This window comes from Accipiter gentilis, chromosome 7 (assembly GCF_929443795.1).
Source record: "Accipiter gentilis chromosome 7, bAccGen1.1, whole genome shotgun sequence".
NCBI lineage: Eukaryota > Metazoa > Chordata > Aves > Accipitriformes > Accipitridae > Astur > Astur gentilis.
In genome coordinates, this window is record NC_064886.1 from 24,104,994 (window position 1) to 24,120,408 (window position 15,415).

The window sequence follows — 15,415 nt, forward strand, 5'->3', positions numbered from 1 at the left end:
ACTTTAATTCTTTGCCTCATTTTAGCTGGAATATGAAAATACAAAATTGTCATAAAATATATTGTGAAACATTTGGTAAAACACTTCGGAATGAAACAAAACAAGACATGGACAGAAAATATTTCATTTTGAATAAGCTAAGGGGTGATAAAATCTCCAGGACTATTTGTTTCTGTTGTAGGCTATAGTATCCCATATAAAGTACCTTCCAGTGACTAATAATGGAATTTTTAATTCTAGTCTATAAGTAATTAATACAGACAAAACTGTCTGTCCTGACCTCTGTAAAGCAGCACACTATTGGTTTTTTCTAACAAAGACTTGGAAAATACACTTCTTTGACAGCAATGAAATTCTCCAATCCAGCCTATCCCCTAAGAGTATTCTGTGCCTACTCTACTGTTCCTGCCCTTAGTCATCAGAGAGGTTTATGCAGCCATTTGGTGAATGGGATCAGGAAAACTGATCCACCCTGGGAGGCTGGGGGAGGGATTCACTGTGGGCATGTCCAATCTATGTTGCTGTACACAGGAAGTGGTAGCACTGCAGCAGCAATCGGAGGCCAGATAAAGGAGGGATGACGGATGCCTGAACCTTACTACACTTGTGAAACCCAGACCTAAGTTTTTATGATTTTATATACACTTCATTTAACTGTTCTTTGACATTGTTCTTGACCAAAAGTGAGTATATATTTGGTTTTTTTGGTGTGTATATACTTTTATGTATATACGCGTGCTGTGTAATTTTATATGAAACTGTAATACTCAGAACTGGACAGATCAGGTTGTCTTGTCTAGTATAGAATGCATCCAGACATGGAAGAGAAAAAAGACAGACTTAGGAATCGACCTTAATCAATCTAATTGCATGCAGAGATACTGGGTGACCAGGATAAGAATGAAAACATACGTTTGCGATTTCCAGAGTTATTAGGGGATTTACGTTTTGTGCTAGTTTTAATGGAACTTAACCGAATGAATTACTTTGGAAGTCTAGAACTGAGCTTTTTCACTAGATCTCAGGATTGCCAAGTACTTGCACTTAAAAGCTTAACTAATGTTCTATCTAAAGGCATCTTTGCTGAGATGTCTCACCAGCTGGCAAACAATGGTCTTCTGATTGCCACTACTTATATGCCTTTTAGAATGATAAGGTGAAAGTGCAGCTGAAGTTTAATACCTAATACATCACTCACTGCTGATATGAATTTAATTACCCAGTTTTATGAAACCAACTTTAGGCTTGATCTACTAATACATCACCAAGTAGCGTGGACCTCTGGAAGGATGTCAGTAGAGTGGAACAGTTGACACTGAGGACCTGACATGCACACTATTCATACTTCAGGGGTATTTTACTTTGGACTACCTCTAATGAGGTCCTGTGGACTGAATGCTTATGTGTGGTTGGATTGCAGTAGGGGAGTGCAGTAGGTACACTCTTGAAGTTCATCTTCCGATTTAGCCTCTTCTAAAAGGCAAGCTCCCTTTAGCTGTGATGTTAAACAGTGTGAACCAAAAAGCAGTAAGTGGCAATATTTGGGAGAGTTGCTTCAAAGGTGCGCTTGCAGTTCAAATTAAAACGCTCATAATGCACCCATAGTTTTCTAGTGAATAGGAAGAAAAAAAGAGCTAATGACTGTAATGGTCTGTATTTGAAAACCCTCCTATAATACAGAAATGTAAAAATCTTCATGGTGAAATTTCTCTGGGTGGTGGAAGAGAATTTTATCCTCAGCGGAATCTTTTGGAAGACTTAGGGCATTGTGGTCAGTGGATGAATGAAGAAAGGAGAGGAGAATTAAGCCATTCAAAAAACTAATCTGATGAAAATGAGCCACTTTGATCTGCTCACATATTCTACATGTGATATATGATACAGATTTGCTGTAGTTTCCTTATTGCGCTTTATGTAGTTTTAGGGTGAAAATTACAGTAATGATTTTTTAAAGAAACATAGTAATAATATTGCTGCATTCTAGAGTCTTTTGTGTAGTAAAGCAGCAGTTAAATTTAATCTTTCCTTGTTGCTATTTTTGGAAGGAATGGAGTAGCTTTCTCCTATTCATTTCAGTCAAGAGGCTTCGAGCCAGAAAGCAGGAGGAAAGCTATTTCCAGTTTCTAAATGATGAGAGTAAATGTTGTATGTAAAAGAAATACTAGTAATAGTGTATCTTGCACGTTACATTGCGTACTGTTTTTCTTGGTGGCTGGGAGGTGAACAAGGGATGATTCAGAAAAAAATTATAAAATGTCCTTCTTTTACTTTAGTATTAGCTTCATTATGGTATAGTCTCAGTGTTGGGGCTAAGAAACTAATTTTTTTAAGCTCTTTTTTGTTGACATAATTTAAATAATACAGCAACAGCTAGCTTAGAAGTTCTGCAAGTGCTCTTCAGATGGTTGCTGATCATGTAAAAATTGCTTCCTTTTTCAAAGATTCCTGTCAGTTTCACAGTTGACTTCTGTTTTGCCTCCTTAGGCAAACCATCAAAACCCTTACTGGGTTTTGCATGTGAAGCAGTTACTCTGTAGCAAAACACACTTAACAGAAATAAATAAAAGCAGAAATTTTCTCTCCTCTTCCTCTGTCACTGAACAACTATTTTTTTTTCATCTGAGAGCACCATTGTATTTTTTGTTTGTGAAGAGGGCAGCTGGCTCCACAAGCACTTTTTGGGCTGCTTCATCTTCTAACAGGAAAGAACATACTGGCTGCCAGTGCATAGCCTGTTAGCTGCTTCCTGTGTTTGGTCATGTCTGGGGTGTTTTGACTGAGTTCATACAACAGGTAATATTTGGCAGCTTACTTCTTCTTGGACAAACTAAAAATGATTCCTGGTTGAAGCAAATAGTTGGTTGGCCTGCATAGCCGGCTGTCGTTTTTCTTGGAGCTGTACAGCTTTCTTGGTAGATTGGGGATAAAGATGACAACTTCAGTTGCATCTTTGAATACCATCTTGCGAGTCTAGCATTGATCGATCCAATTTACCCTGATGTACTTGTATTCTAGGGCAGACTTTCTTCACTTCGACATGCCCTCTCCCTCAATGAACCAGGAATATGGGAGGCTGTGTGTTTTAGCTGTTTTATTCTTCTTTGGTATATGAGTATATAACTCATATATACTTTGGTATGTAGTTTAACAAATGATGAGTCTCTTTATTCTAACTGAATTCAGCCAGAAATTCTTAAATTACTCTTAGACCTTTTAGGTATTAATTCTCTTCCTTCATTTGGCCAGTCATTTGCTTCTTTTCTGAAGGTGAAAATCTGCTTGTCTTTGGCTGCCAGTGTGATGTCTGCCTTCTTTGCCTGCCCTGGTACCTCCCAGTAAGGTTCCTTTGGACGAAATGCACATTCTGTACCTTATAATGAAGAACTCTTCATAGGGACAGGCAGTTGCTTTTAGAAGAGAGCTGTTTAGAACGTCATTTGCCTTCTTTCTTGGAGGTAGCTGTAATTCACTATCAATGCAGCACTCCTGTTGCCAGTTATGTAGAAGTTCTCTGGCTTTGGAGGCCAAGCTGAAAAGCTGAGCCAGAACTTGAAACAGTGCTACATAATATTTTCAATATGAGAAATGTAGGAGACTTCGGAAAACATTGAACCGTTATTCTACAGCTAGCTATTAAAAATGCTAAGAACAGTTCAAACACCTCAGAAGATTTAGGTCATATATCTTCAGCACCTCCGTGAACAAAACTGTTTTACTCTTGGAGCTGGCATCTGTAATCTTAACGTGGGCCATGCAGAAGAGACATGTTACATGCAGTAGACATGCAATATATTAATGCAGTAGAGTAGTGCTTGTTTCTCTTATCATAAGATTGTATTGAGTGACCTGAAGATGAAGAGAGAATTTCATGCTGGACGTTGCACTGCACTGGTACCTTTTTCTCCAAGAAAAGGCATTGCCAATAATACAAGGACAGAATTAGGTCTGTTTGAGTAGAATCAACCAACAGAATGGTGGTTGACACAAGAATTACAGGAAACCCAAACATATAAATTGCCTTCTTTTGCACCTTCACAATTTTCTTACTCTGTTTTCAGTTAATGTGTACTCTCTTTCCTTTCTTTAATATATGTGATGTTAAATCTAATTTGGTCAAACTGAACAGATGTCGTACAGTATCTTGACAAATTTAATCTATGGCAGTGGAAGAAAACTTCATCTGCTCAGTGGATTTTTGCATGTGTGGCTTCCTGATTGCCATAAATCAGAGTTTCTTTGTTTCCTTTAGGAGGTAGCTCCTTAAAGGCCTGAGAAGCTAAAAATTGAGAAAACAGACTGTAGTTCTGACTGCCAAATCTTCCTGGAATTTGAGAATGTATTTATACTCTGCCTCAAGAGAGAAGTCAAAGCAGAATTAATTGCACTTCCAAGATACTAGTCAGATTGCTTATATACATTAATCTCCTTATGGCTCTATATGACTTTCAGGGTAAGAATGTTATAGAACTGAGCCTGGAAAAAGCTTGCATGTGTGATAGGATCTTGAAATGAGCTACACAAAGATGCTCTGTAGTTGCCTTTTAAGCCTTGCTAATGGAAACACCTCATAATATTTGGGTATAGTTTTGTGTAACTTTCTTATTCATGTTAGGCTACATTCTCTTTGCATTTATCCACCTGATCAATACTGTTAAGTGCTTTGCCAGCCTAGCATGCGCTCGCAGCTCCATATCCTCTCAGTGTAGTCTGACACTTTTTGTGTGCCTCTAAGTGCACTTTTTGTGTGCAGCTAAGTGTGATGAAACGGTACTCATCATGTGATTTGTAACATAAATGTGGGTCTTTCTAATCATCTGTGTGCCTGAATTACTGGGTGTGAGGCAGTATCCTGTGTATTTTGTCGTGGCAGCTCTTTTATGTGGGCCAATTCCTGCTGCTTTTAGTTCAACCTGTTTGTATAGAACTGTTTGGATCTTAAAAAGGACAAAAAAGTGTTCTTGCAAACCACTCACAAGTTACCAGATGATCATGAGATGAAACTAACCCAAGATAAAAATAAAATGTAGTTAAATCAGTCATTCATGTCTTGAAACAAAGCTGTAATTCAGTTTTTGACCATTCTTCTCAGAGTAACTTAACATTTTAGTCATGATGAAATAAGGACAGTTTGGCTGAGAAGTGCATGACTGGAAGCTTCTTCCTTCATTATGATTCCCTGTTGATGGTTTGGGAAAAAAAGTCAGAACTAAGGGGAACAATTCCAGGTGCATGTCTTTCTACAGTGTGCATGTATATATGTATATCTTACATGTCCGATGGATGGGAGGGCATAAAAGGACTTTATCTGTAACTGCAAGTGCTGTTACCAGCCACTGAATTCTCTTACTGTTTCCTAGCTGTTAGAAGCAGTTATAGTTCAAGTCTGGACTACAGGACTTTTCAGACTATAGCAGAGATGACAATTTAATCTCTTAATCCTTCTTGCTCTTTAGACTTTCTCAGAAGAAACCTGAGAAGAAATCCATCCCCATAGTGGTGGCTTTCTCCTGTTATGGTGGACTAAATGCTTCTGCTATAGCTGCCTCCAGGTAGGCTCCTCTGTCATCCTCCGCATACCCTTGCGAATGCTCCATTCTTTCCCCTGTTGCCAGCTCATTTGTTTTTATACATGCACTTCACTGTTCTCGGAAGTAGGGGTAGTTAAAGTGAAATTGGTCAGGTGCTCCGTTCAGAGCCCAGGTCTAGCTTATTTGTGGAGGATCCATGATTGTACAATTGCAGTTTTAGCAGAAAGAGGCCACTAACTCTTCTCCCTCCCCCTTTTTTTTTTCTCTTGGTACAGTGCACGTGGTGTATGTGCTTGATAACTTGATTGCTTTTTGTACTTTACTCTTCTTTCTTCTGGAAAATAACCCTCTGACATATGCATACAGTTGAATGCTTATTGTGCCCACTTTTACTTACATACACTTCAGTAACACTTTCTGCAAGAAACTGTAGTCATCTTTGGTTTTGTCATTGTTCACAAGAGAGTATAGCTTAGCTTTGGAGAAGACATTTCTTGGCATCTGTTAAAATGGGAGTGTGGAAGGATTTATAAATATGTACTCTGAAGTATAGAAGTGTGTTTTTTGTCTGAATAGTAATACATGAACTTGGCTGATTTTTATATCATAAATAAGGGTGAAACCCTGTCAGAAAACACCTGCATAAAGGCAGGTGGGTCTATACTTGTCATGTTAAGCTAGTTAATATCACTAGAAAGTTTAGCCAAACTTCAGATACCTTTCAACTTTGTTTTGCTGAAAGATCATTTTGCAGGCGGACATACTTGGTAAACCAAGCTGAACTTTTTAGATCATTCTCAGTTAAAATACTTTTCTCCATTACCTCACTTAGGGAAAAGTAAAGCTCTTGAAGTTAATGCTCCACCCTTTGCTCACTCAGGAATCCCAACTACAATATTAAAAAGTACAGTGTTTGGTAAAGGCTGTCACTAGGTTATTCTCTCTTTTAAAGAGTCTGACTCATACAGATCTAGGGAAATTAATTATTTAGGCTTTGAGCTGGATCAACAGTTGTTACACATCATATAGCTTGCATCCAGAATACGTAGAATCTGTAACGTCTTGATCGGTGTATAATTTGTGTCAGTGATACCATAGCTTTGTGTTAAGTCTTTGTGGTTTTTACTGCTCATATGAGTGATTGCTCTTTTCCAGGATCTGTGAAACAACATTAGCATATCTTAGAAAGATTGGATACATGTTACAGGATAGAAACAGCCTTTGAGTTAGTCCCACATCTGTTATTCCACACTGGCCCATTACTAAATGTTTCAAAAGGAAATGGGAAATTCTTGCAAAGAACAAATGCCAATGTGTGTTTTGGGGGCGAAAGTTTCTCCAAATGACATATTAGCTAATAATTTGCATCCTGCAGCATAAGATTACATTCATATGTTTTCTCTCTCTTCTTTAACTTTAGCTGTTAATATTACTTATCTAAGTGCTTATCCTTTAGGCAACCTTACTAAACATCTTAATTGTCTTAACATCTTGTTGAGTGAGTTCTGTATCTTAGCTTTGTATATTAAAAAAAAAATCCTCTAGTGTTTTAAGTTTGGCATCTAGTTATTTCACTTGCTGTTTGGCTTTGGAAATCAGCAGTCCAGGTTTAAATCATCCTTTAAAATATTACAGCAATTGCCTATTAGGATTTTCATCTTGTCCTCATTCTTACTTGTTCTGGAGAAGCTGTCTTAATTTGTTCACTGGATCGTTATGATTTACATTCTGCTTTGGGAGACCAGGTTTCTCAGAGCAGCATTTAGATCCAATAAGGATCTGAGAGAAGCAAAGTGGGTTCTAGTAATTATTTATTCTTGAGCAGCAGAAATCTTTTCTATACAATAATGTAAATTTTTATTTGCTTATGCAGTTTCAATTGACTGAAAATGGGTAAAGCCATGGTATACAGAACACATTTCTTATGGCATGGTCTTTTGCTAAATTGATGTTCTGATTTCAGCATGAAATAGAATTCATACATGGATTAGTTCTTTGATACTTCTCTCGTGTTAATTTTTATAATTTCTGTGGGAATCTGTGTGTGTGCATTTTTCCGCCCCTGTGTTGAGGCTCCATTTTGAGGGAAGCTATGCTAATACATATAAACTAAAGGAGCTCAGGAGGAGAGGTGCTTTAGTAAGAATCAGGGTAACTAACACAGTTGATGCATTGACTTTGAACCTTTTGGCAAGGTTCCCATTGAAGTGATTATAAGCTATTGCATTGTCCCTTAGCAGCAGGAAATCCTATCTGCCTTTGCTGAGGCTCAACTAAATTACACAAAAGGATGGAATAAATTTTGCTTTTTAGTGTAGATGGTAATATACAGCTAAGCAGAGTTGGATTCTGAACCTTAGCCTGGATAACGTGCTGAACAAAGCACTTTGTCAACCCAGACAAAGAACAGGAAACTTTAACTGACCAAGCTTTGTATTATGTCAGTAAATTTTTCTGCATTTTATGGTTTAAAGATTGATGTTATATGCAGGGTTTTGCCTCATGAAAATCAATCACTCATTTCACAAAAAAAAAATAAATATCTGTATTAAGTCATTTAGGCTTTTTTGACGTACAAAAACATTCAGAAAACAGATCATAATGCACTGCTCTTGGTGATCTTGTTCCTGGAGTAATTAAATAAAAATTTGACCACTGTTAAATCCAGATAACTTTATAAGCTACAAACAAAGGCCAGTTCTGAATGTTAATGCACTTTGACTGAACTCGTTAGCTCATAAATGTTATGATGAAGACCAGTAGTTTAAAGGGGAGGTCAAGGGGGAGGTGTTTCAAAATACTAAAATATTAAAAACTGACGAAAATTTTTGTAAAGGAAAAGACAGACCCGCACAAAGCTGTACTAGTATATCTGCTTTTTATGTCTGAGGATCTTGAAATTGATAAAAGCAAGAGAGAGCTAAGAAAGTGATTTAGAGAAAGGTTCCTAATAAGGTTTAGATTACTGCTACCTGCTGAGGTGTAAAATGTTCTAATACCCACAAAATCTTTGTGGTTTCTTTGAATACCACTTATACATAAGTATGTACCTTTCTGTTTTTATAAATAATGATCTCGTGCTGTCTAATGTACACATGATCCTTTTGCTACCATGACTGTTAGTTTGCTTCTGTAAAAGAAATCGTGGAAGTAATTTAGCTAGCAGTAGGTAGAATTGGATAGGAAGGCTTCCATCCACGTCCTCTGAACACAGCATGAGTGGTTTTCTGCTTAACTCCAAACATGCTAATGTTCAGACATGTACAGTGCTCAGACTGAGATGGGATTTAGAATAGCTGTCAGTGTTCATGTAATAAATTTATTGGGTTTTAAAACATTTCGTCTGATATTCTAAGTCTCTCTGCCTTTTTTTCATCCAGGAGGTTGAACAGAATTGACCAGGACAGTATCTTGCAAATTAATACCCATTTTCATTATAGGTCCCAGATCACTGGCAATTGACTACTCTTACCACTTGCTGTGAAACTTTGATGCTCCTGGCTTCTTGGTTTCAGAGCTTTATCATGGAAGGTCACCACAGTTTGCCTGTAGTATTGTCTAGCAACATTAACAAATGACTGCTAGTAAGATACTTGCTCTGTCATTTGCCATGTTGTGAGAGTAGAGCCCAGAGGCCCTGCTCGTGGAGCTAAAGGAAAAAAAAGATGTTGCTTAGGAAATTTAAAAAGAAGGAAAATAAAATAGATTCCCAATGTCTATAAACAGTAGGCGTGATGGTGGCTATGTTTATCATCTGTAATATGGCACTTCCATTGTTAGATACATAATATTTTTGTCCTTTATTCTCTGTAGTCACTATGTTACACTTGAGTTCTGTAGTTCAGTTAGATAAAATATATCAGGATTGGTGAGAAAATTCTAAAAACATTTTTTTTCCTTTGTGAGCATTATTTTTGTGAGCAGAAGATGTGAGTTCAGGTGCTTGGCTGAAGAAGTTTGTGCTTATTTAGAATCCATGAATAAATAAAAAAGCTGTGTGCCTCTTTGTGCTGCATTATGGATTGTCCTTACTATATTACTATTTTTCCATACCAACTTATTACAAAAGCTTTGATGTCATTGTTTTACGTATACTTTGTTGCAGATATTTTCATGTTTTCTTTTTCTTTTCCCTTTCATCAGACGTTTGCTGACCAGGTATTTGGTATCTTCAGCTGGACAATTCCCATTGCTGTAGCATTTTCTTGTTTTGGTGGACTTAATGCTTCAATTCTAGCATCATCAAGGTAGTGCATATCACTTTCTGTTTGACAAATGTTCCTAAGTATTTTTACATGTTACTGTTATGCTCATCTATTATGAGAGTGCAAAAATACTTTTGTAATTAAACCTATAGTGAATAGCCACAATAAAATTACAGACCTAAATAAACCTCTGTGTGTGTGTACATACACCCTTAACGCTGCCTTACTTCCCTAAAGCATTCCTAGCTGTATGCAGGGTACAATTAAAGATCAAATGAATGTTGTCTGTATGGTGAGTCCTCAGGCCTTCTGGTTATTTGGATTGAATGTTTTTCCATTTTACTTGATACAATAATTCTAGCAAGTTCTTTTCAGATATATTTACTGAAAACTTACTGACTTTTAAAAATCAGTATCTTTAAGGGTTTTTTCAAGTAAAAAGTTTTAAAAGTTGTTATTGCTATTAAGCTGCAGTCAGAAAGCTTAGGATACAGTATAGAAGCTTTCCTCTGAGCACTGATTGTGGATTTGTCTAGTGAAAGTTTTAAATAGATTTATTCAGACATTTTAAGATCCTTCCTGTCCATTGAATGTATGCACAATGCCTCTGTACTGAGAACAAATATGAACAGGATCTGGTGAAGTAGTCAATATAGAACAATTTGCAGTTGATAATAAAATAATGTGTGTTTGTTTTTTGAGCATGTGGTTGAGTGACCTCTTTTTAGAGACCTGGCAATCTCTTATGGTTGGCATTAAAACTATTCTGCTATAAGCTGGAATGTTTTCAGTGTTAGCTTTTAGAATTTTTAGAACAATAGAAATTTATTTCAGTTGCTGTGGATGTTTTCTGTTTTACCTGGAGGATTGTTTTTTAAAAATGGATGTTAACAGCATGTTTCTAAAAGCTTATATATCTTTTAATGGTTGTTGTGCAGTACATCTTTATAAGAAGCGTTGAATCCATGTTCCAGTTTAAAGGATAGAAATACAGTGGTGTAAATACTTATTTTGGCTGGTATTGTTCTTTTTCTGTAATACATTCTCTCTCACCTGTAGCCTCCACGTCTGTTTCCTGACTACTTTTTTTTTCCCAGGCTATTTTTTGTAGGATCTCGAGAAGGTCACCTTCCTGATCTGTTGTCTATGATCCACATAGGGAGGTTCACACCTGTGCCAGCACTGCTCTTCAACGTAAGTTATTATTGCTTCTCTTTTCAGCTCTTCAGAACTGACTATATGAATTATTTAGAGGAAAGCTTTAAAAAAATCACAAGAGTGCTTCAGATTTGCTGTGATCACAGTGATTTCTGAGAGTGATTTTTGAGGCATAAAATCATGTCAAACACCAAGGAGTATAAGGTGTTACTTTAAGGCAAAAAGCAGGATAAACAATATGTTTCAAACTTCTGCTGTTCATCTCTCTTATTCTTTTCTGACAGTGTGCTATGACACTTATTTACCTGGCTGTGGAAGATGTCTTCAAGCTTATTAATTACTTCAGTTTCAGTTACTGGTTTTTTGTTGGTCTGTCTATTGCTGGGCAATTATATCTACGTTGGAAGGAACCAGATCGACCCAGGCCTCTTAAGGTAATACTTATTACAGAATTGTTTAAAATTCCACATATTGTAAAAGTACCATCTAAAATCTCGACCATATGTGTTATGTCTAAATGTTACAAATTGATTAGGACATAAAACATGGCTTCCGTTTCATATTGTACCATGAAAGCTAGCTTGTCTGCTCTATAAGAATAAGTGATTGTTGTAATAGTATGTTCTTTTATTGTATGTTAGTTCAATCAGTATCCCTTCTCTCTGTCAACTGGAGAATGTCTCAATAGGCTAACATAGTAGTTAGCCTTTTTTCTTGGATTAGAAATCTCTAATTAGGAATGCTTAATTAATTCTGTTGATGTGGACCACATTTAGTGCTGATGGTATTTCAGTTCAATATCTGATCCTCTTATCATCTCATACTTTGATACTCTACATGAAAAAGTCATTCTTATTTCCTGAGTTTCATTGGATTTGTCAAAAAAACACTTCATGCTGCTATACAATTTCTTTCAAAACAGCAGAATTACCATAGTTGATTACTTTTGCAATTTTTAGCAGCAGTTCTGTTCAAGAGTAATTCTGCAATTTGCTTATGGTTCCAAATAGCCAGATGTATAAGAGGAAGAACAGATAATTTCAGAAAGTGGGCTTGAGAGGGAGAAGTTTCCAAACATCACCAAAATGTTTGTAACTGTAGAGAACGAGTATTTCAGTAACATTCTGTTCTGTTTTTCTGTCTGCAGCTGAGTGTGGCTTTCCCAATAATATTCTGTATATGTACAGTATTTCTGGTGGTAGTGCCACTCTATAGCGACACTATAAATTCATTGATTGGAATTGCCATTGCTTTATCTGGAATTCCAGTCTTTTTCTTGGGAGTCTATTTACCTGCATCAAGGAGACCTCAGTTTATCAACAAGATTTTAGGTAAGTTTCTTTGTAGATGGAGATGTCGTTAGGACAGTGGAAAATTAAATAAGTGAATCTTGGTATGTTGATGAAAAGGGTTATGGTCAGCTGACCCCAGCCAGCAGCTAAGTACCCACAGAGCTGCTCTCTCACCAGCACCCCCAGCAGGATGAGGGAGAGAATAGGAAGAACAAAGGTGAGAAGATTCGTTGGTCAGGATAAAGACAGTTTAGTAAGTGAAGGAAAGAGGGGGAAAAAAACCTGCTGCTGCAAAGGCAATCACTTACCACCTCCCACAAGCAGACTGATGCACAACCAGTCTCCAAGAAACGGCCACCTTGGAAGACACGCTTACACATGCACGCACTTCTTCTGCTACCCGTTTTTATTGCTGAGCATGACATTATATGGCATGAAATATCCCTTTGCCTAGTTTGGGTCAACTCTTCTGGCCATCTCCCCTCTGAACTTCCTGCCCATCCCCATCCTGCTGGTTGCAAGGAGAGCAGAGTGGAAAGAAAAAAACCCCAGCCTTGATACTATGCAAACACTGTTCAGCAATAGCCAAAACATCGGTGTGTTACCAACCCTGTTTGAGCCACAAATCCAAAACACAGCACCATATGGGCTGCTATGAAGAATGTTAACTGCATCCCAGCCAGACCCAGTAAAGAGCTATATCAATTTTATACATATGTTTTTACACCCAGATTTTATTTACTGTATATTTAAAAGACCATCTACAGATTTTGTCCTCAATATTTATACATTTCTCTTTAATCAAGCACATGAAAAATCTTTTTCTTAAGCAAGGTTGATGACTGTAAAAGGGCTGGACTTTCTTGGTAATGCAAGCTAACTGTCTTGCTTTACTGAATCATTTGTTTGAAGATGGATAGATTTTATGTCAGTCACAGATGGAATTTTGCCTTCTATTGAATTGCTGCAGTTAAATGATACATTTTTCTTCAGCAGTGCACTATTGTCATGATGTGAGAAAACCATGATAAGGGATGTGGAAAGGAAGGTTTACAGCATAATCTTAGAATACACCAGGATGTGGTGCTGCAGCTGCTAGTGAATATGTGAATACTCAGTAATCTTGTCACTTTGCTGTGTGCTATTTATTTTTTTAATTCTACCATATTTACACTCTTAATTACAGAGAAAACAAGATTTTACTTCAGTTACTTGGCAGGATGCCTAAAAGAAAAAACACCCTAGTATATCAACAAAACAGTTTTAAACATTATCTATTTAAAAAAAATGAGTGGAAGACACTCTTTGTATTAACTTTTATCATTTGTTTCCCTTAAGAGAAGTGAGGCAGCATTCTTGACAACTAATTTTCATTAGCCAGATGCATGTTGTGTAATTAGAGTTGAGATTAGGTGGCTATTCTTCTGATTTATCTCCAATTTCCTATGCAGGTGCAGTCACACGAAACATGCAGCTGCTCTGTTACTGTGTTTTAACAGAGATGGACACAAATGAAGAAAAGAAGTTATAAATCAAATCCAACTAAATTTCAAAGCCATTACAAGAAACAGGAGGAAGGATAAAGCAATTATGACAACAAAAGGGAAGAGATGGAACTGGAAAAAACAAGAAAATGGTTTCCAGTGGTCTTTCAGAAATACTGAAAAAGTATTTACTTGCAGTTGGATTCCCATGTAGATTGTGCCCTCGCATCACCCTCCTAAACTGTGGCATATTTTCAGGGCATGTTTTCATTGGATAATGATTACCTACTCATTTCAGGCACACAAGCTATGCGTCAATACTGTTCCTTCTTCAGAATTGGTATTAAAATGGTAAGAGCTAATGGATCAAATTAGATTTCTGCAGAACCAGGCGGTGAAGTAATGCATTTTTAAGTTAGATTGAAAACCATTTTGACTCAAAAGACCAGAAGTCATTTCCAGCTTAATTCTGATGGATGTTTGCATGAAATTATTTGCTGTGCTATCTCAGTTCTTATCCCAGAAAACAACCGGTCACAACGAACTACCTAATTTGTCATTATTAGCAGAAGAATGAATAAAGGTGTGCTACATTATTTAAAGACTGAACCAACCTTTCTCCCTTAAAGATAAAGATATTTTATTCCATACACTGTGTGGAAATGTGGTATCTGACTGTGGCAAGGATTTAATCAACAAAGCACCCTGGCAGTAAAGATTGGATTAACGTTTGATGATTCTTTACTGTTAGCTTGTTAGTACATGGTCAACTTACTTCTGATAGGCTTTATGAAACTTCCAAAATTAAAATGTTCAGTTTGAAGCTTGTAAGCATTTGTTTCTGAACTATTTCAGGGAACACACTAGCAAGTGTTACCTCAGCAGTCAGAAAAATCCCTTTCTAAATTTCAGTGCTGTTCACTAGAAAATGACCATCCAAAAACTCAGAGAACAAAACACTTTTTTTCTTCTTAGCAAAAGTTCTGTGGCAGCAACTGTATCTTGAAAGCTAAGTAGCAGGGAGAGAAAATAGGAATTAGCACTATTTGTAATTCTAAAGCCGTAAGCCAAACATCAGGACACTTTGATACTGAATTTTGGTGCAACAAAAGGTAACATGAAGCCAGCCTGTTCGGCTAGCAGAATGAGATATACTTCAAAAACGTACCTGGAATTTTTATCTTAGTTCAGAATGTTTACCTCAGTTGACCTGAGTTTGTCAACAGGTGTGGGTTTTTTGTGCTTTTAAGTTGAACTAAATCTTGTAATCACAAGATTATGGCTGAAGCGGTGCACACTTCAAATGCTGCACCATATTTGTAGCAGCCACTTGAATAATAATGAGAACATTTGGATTCTTGCACTGACTCCCTGACCCAGGTTATCCATCTTAAACAAAAAACTATATGTAATGGCAAATGGTAGTAGATGGTGAAGACTAACATAAAATGGAGCCTTGGGCTACTTTTATGAAGCAGCATTGGGATTTAAGATAGTTAAATGCTAGCTGAGGAACTCTGTGCACAGTTGGCATGTAAACATAGAGGGTCTTTTCAGTATTTAATTAAAATTAGCATTTAGCTATTATAATACAGCTTTTTAATCTTGCATATGATTAGAATGAATTCACTATCTAAATTGAGACATCTGTCCAGTGGGCAAACATAGCTTTAACAGGCTAGGGTTGTGGTATAGGTTAACAGCCAAATTAACCTTTCTGTGAAACAAAGGAAAAAAACCATTTTGCC

At 36.9% G+C, this 15,415-nt stretch overlaps 1 protein-coding gene across 4 annotated transcripts in view; it reads left to right on the forward strand.

The window, feature by feature from the left end:
* The window catches only part of SLC7A6 (solute carrier family 7 member 6), a 31,017-nt gene extending 16,081 nt beyond the window's left edge, over window positions 1–14,936 (forward strand). For all 4 annotated transcript variants that reach the window (XM_049805168.1, XM_049805165.1, XM_049805164.1 and 1 more), the window contains 5 exons: window positions 9,672–9,775; window positions 10,831–10,927; window positions 11,176–11,325; window positions 12,039–12,222; window positions 13,635–14,936. In XM_049805168.1, the coding sequence (XP_049661125.1) occupies window positions 9,672–9,775; window positions 10,831–10,927; window positions 11,176–11,325; window positions 12,039–12,222; window positions 13,635–13,714 (615 nt within the window). In that variant the 3' untranslated portion in view covers window positions 13,715–14,936. The remainder of the gene's footprint in view (window positions 1–9,671; window positions 9,776–10,830; window positions 10,928–11,175; window positions 11,326–12,038; window positions 12,223–13,634) is intronic.
* Window positions 14,937–15,415: the final 479 nt, after the last annotated feature.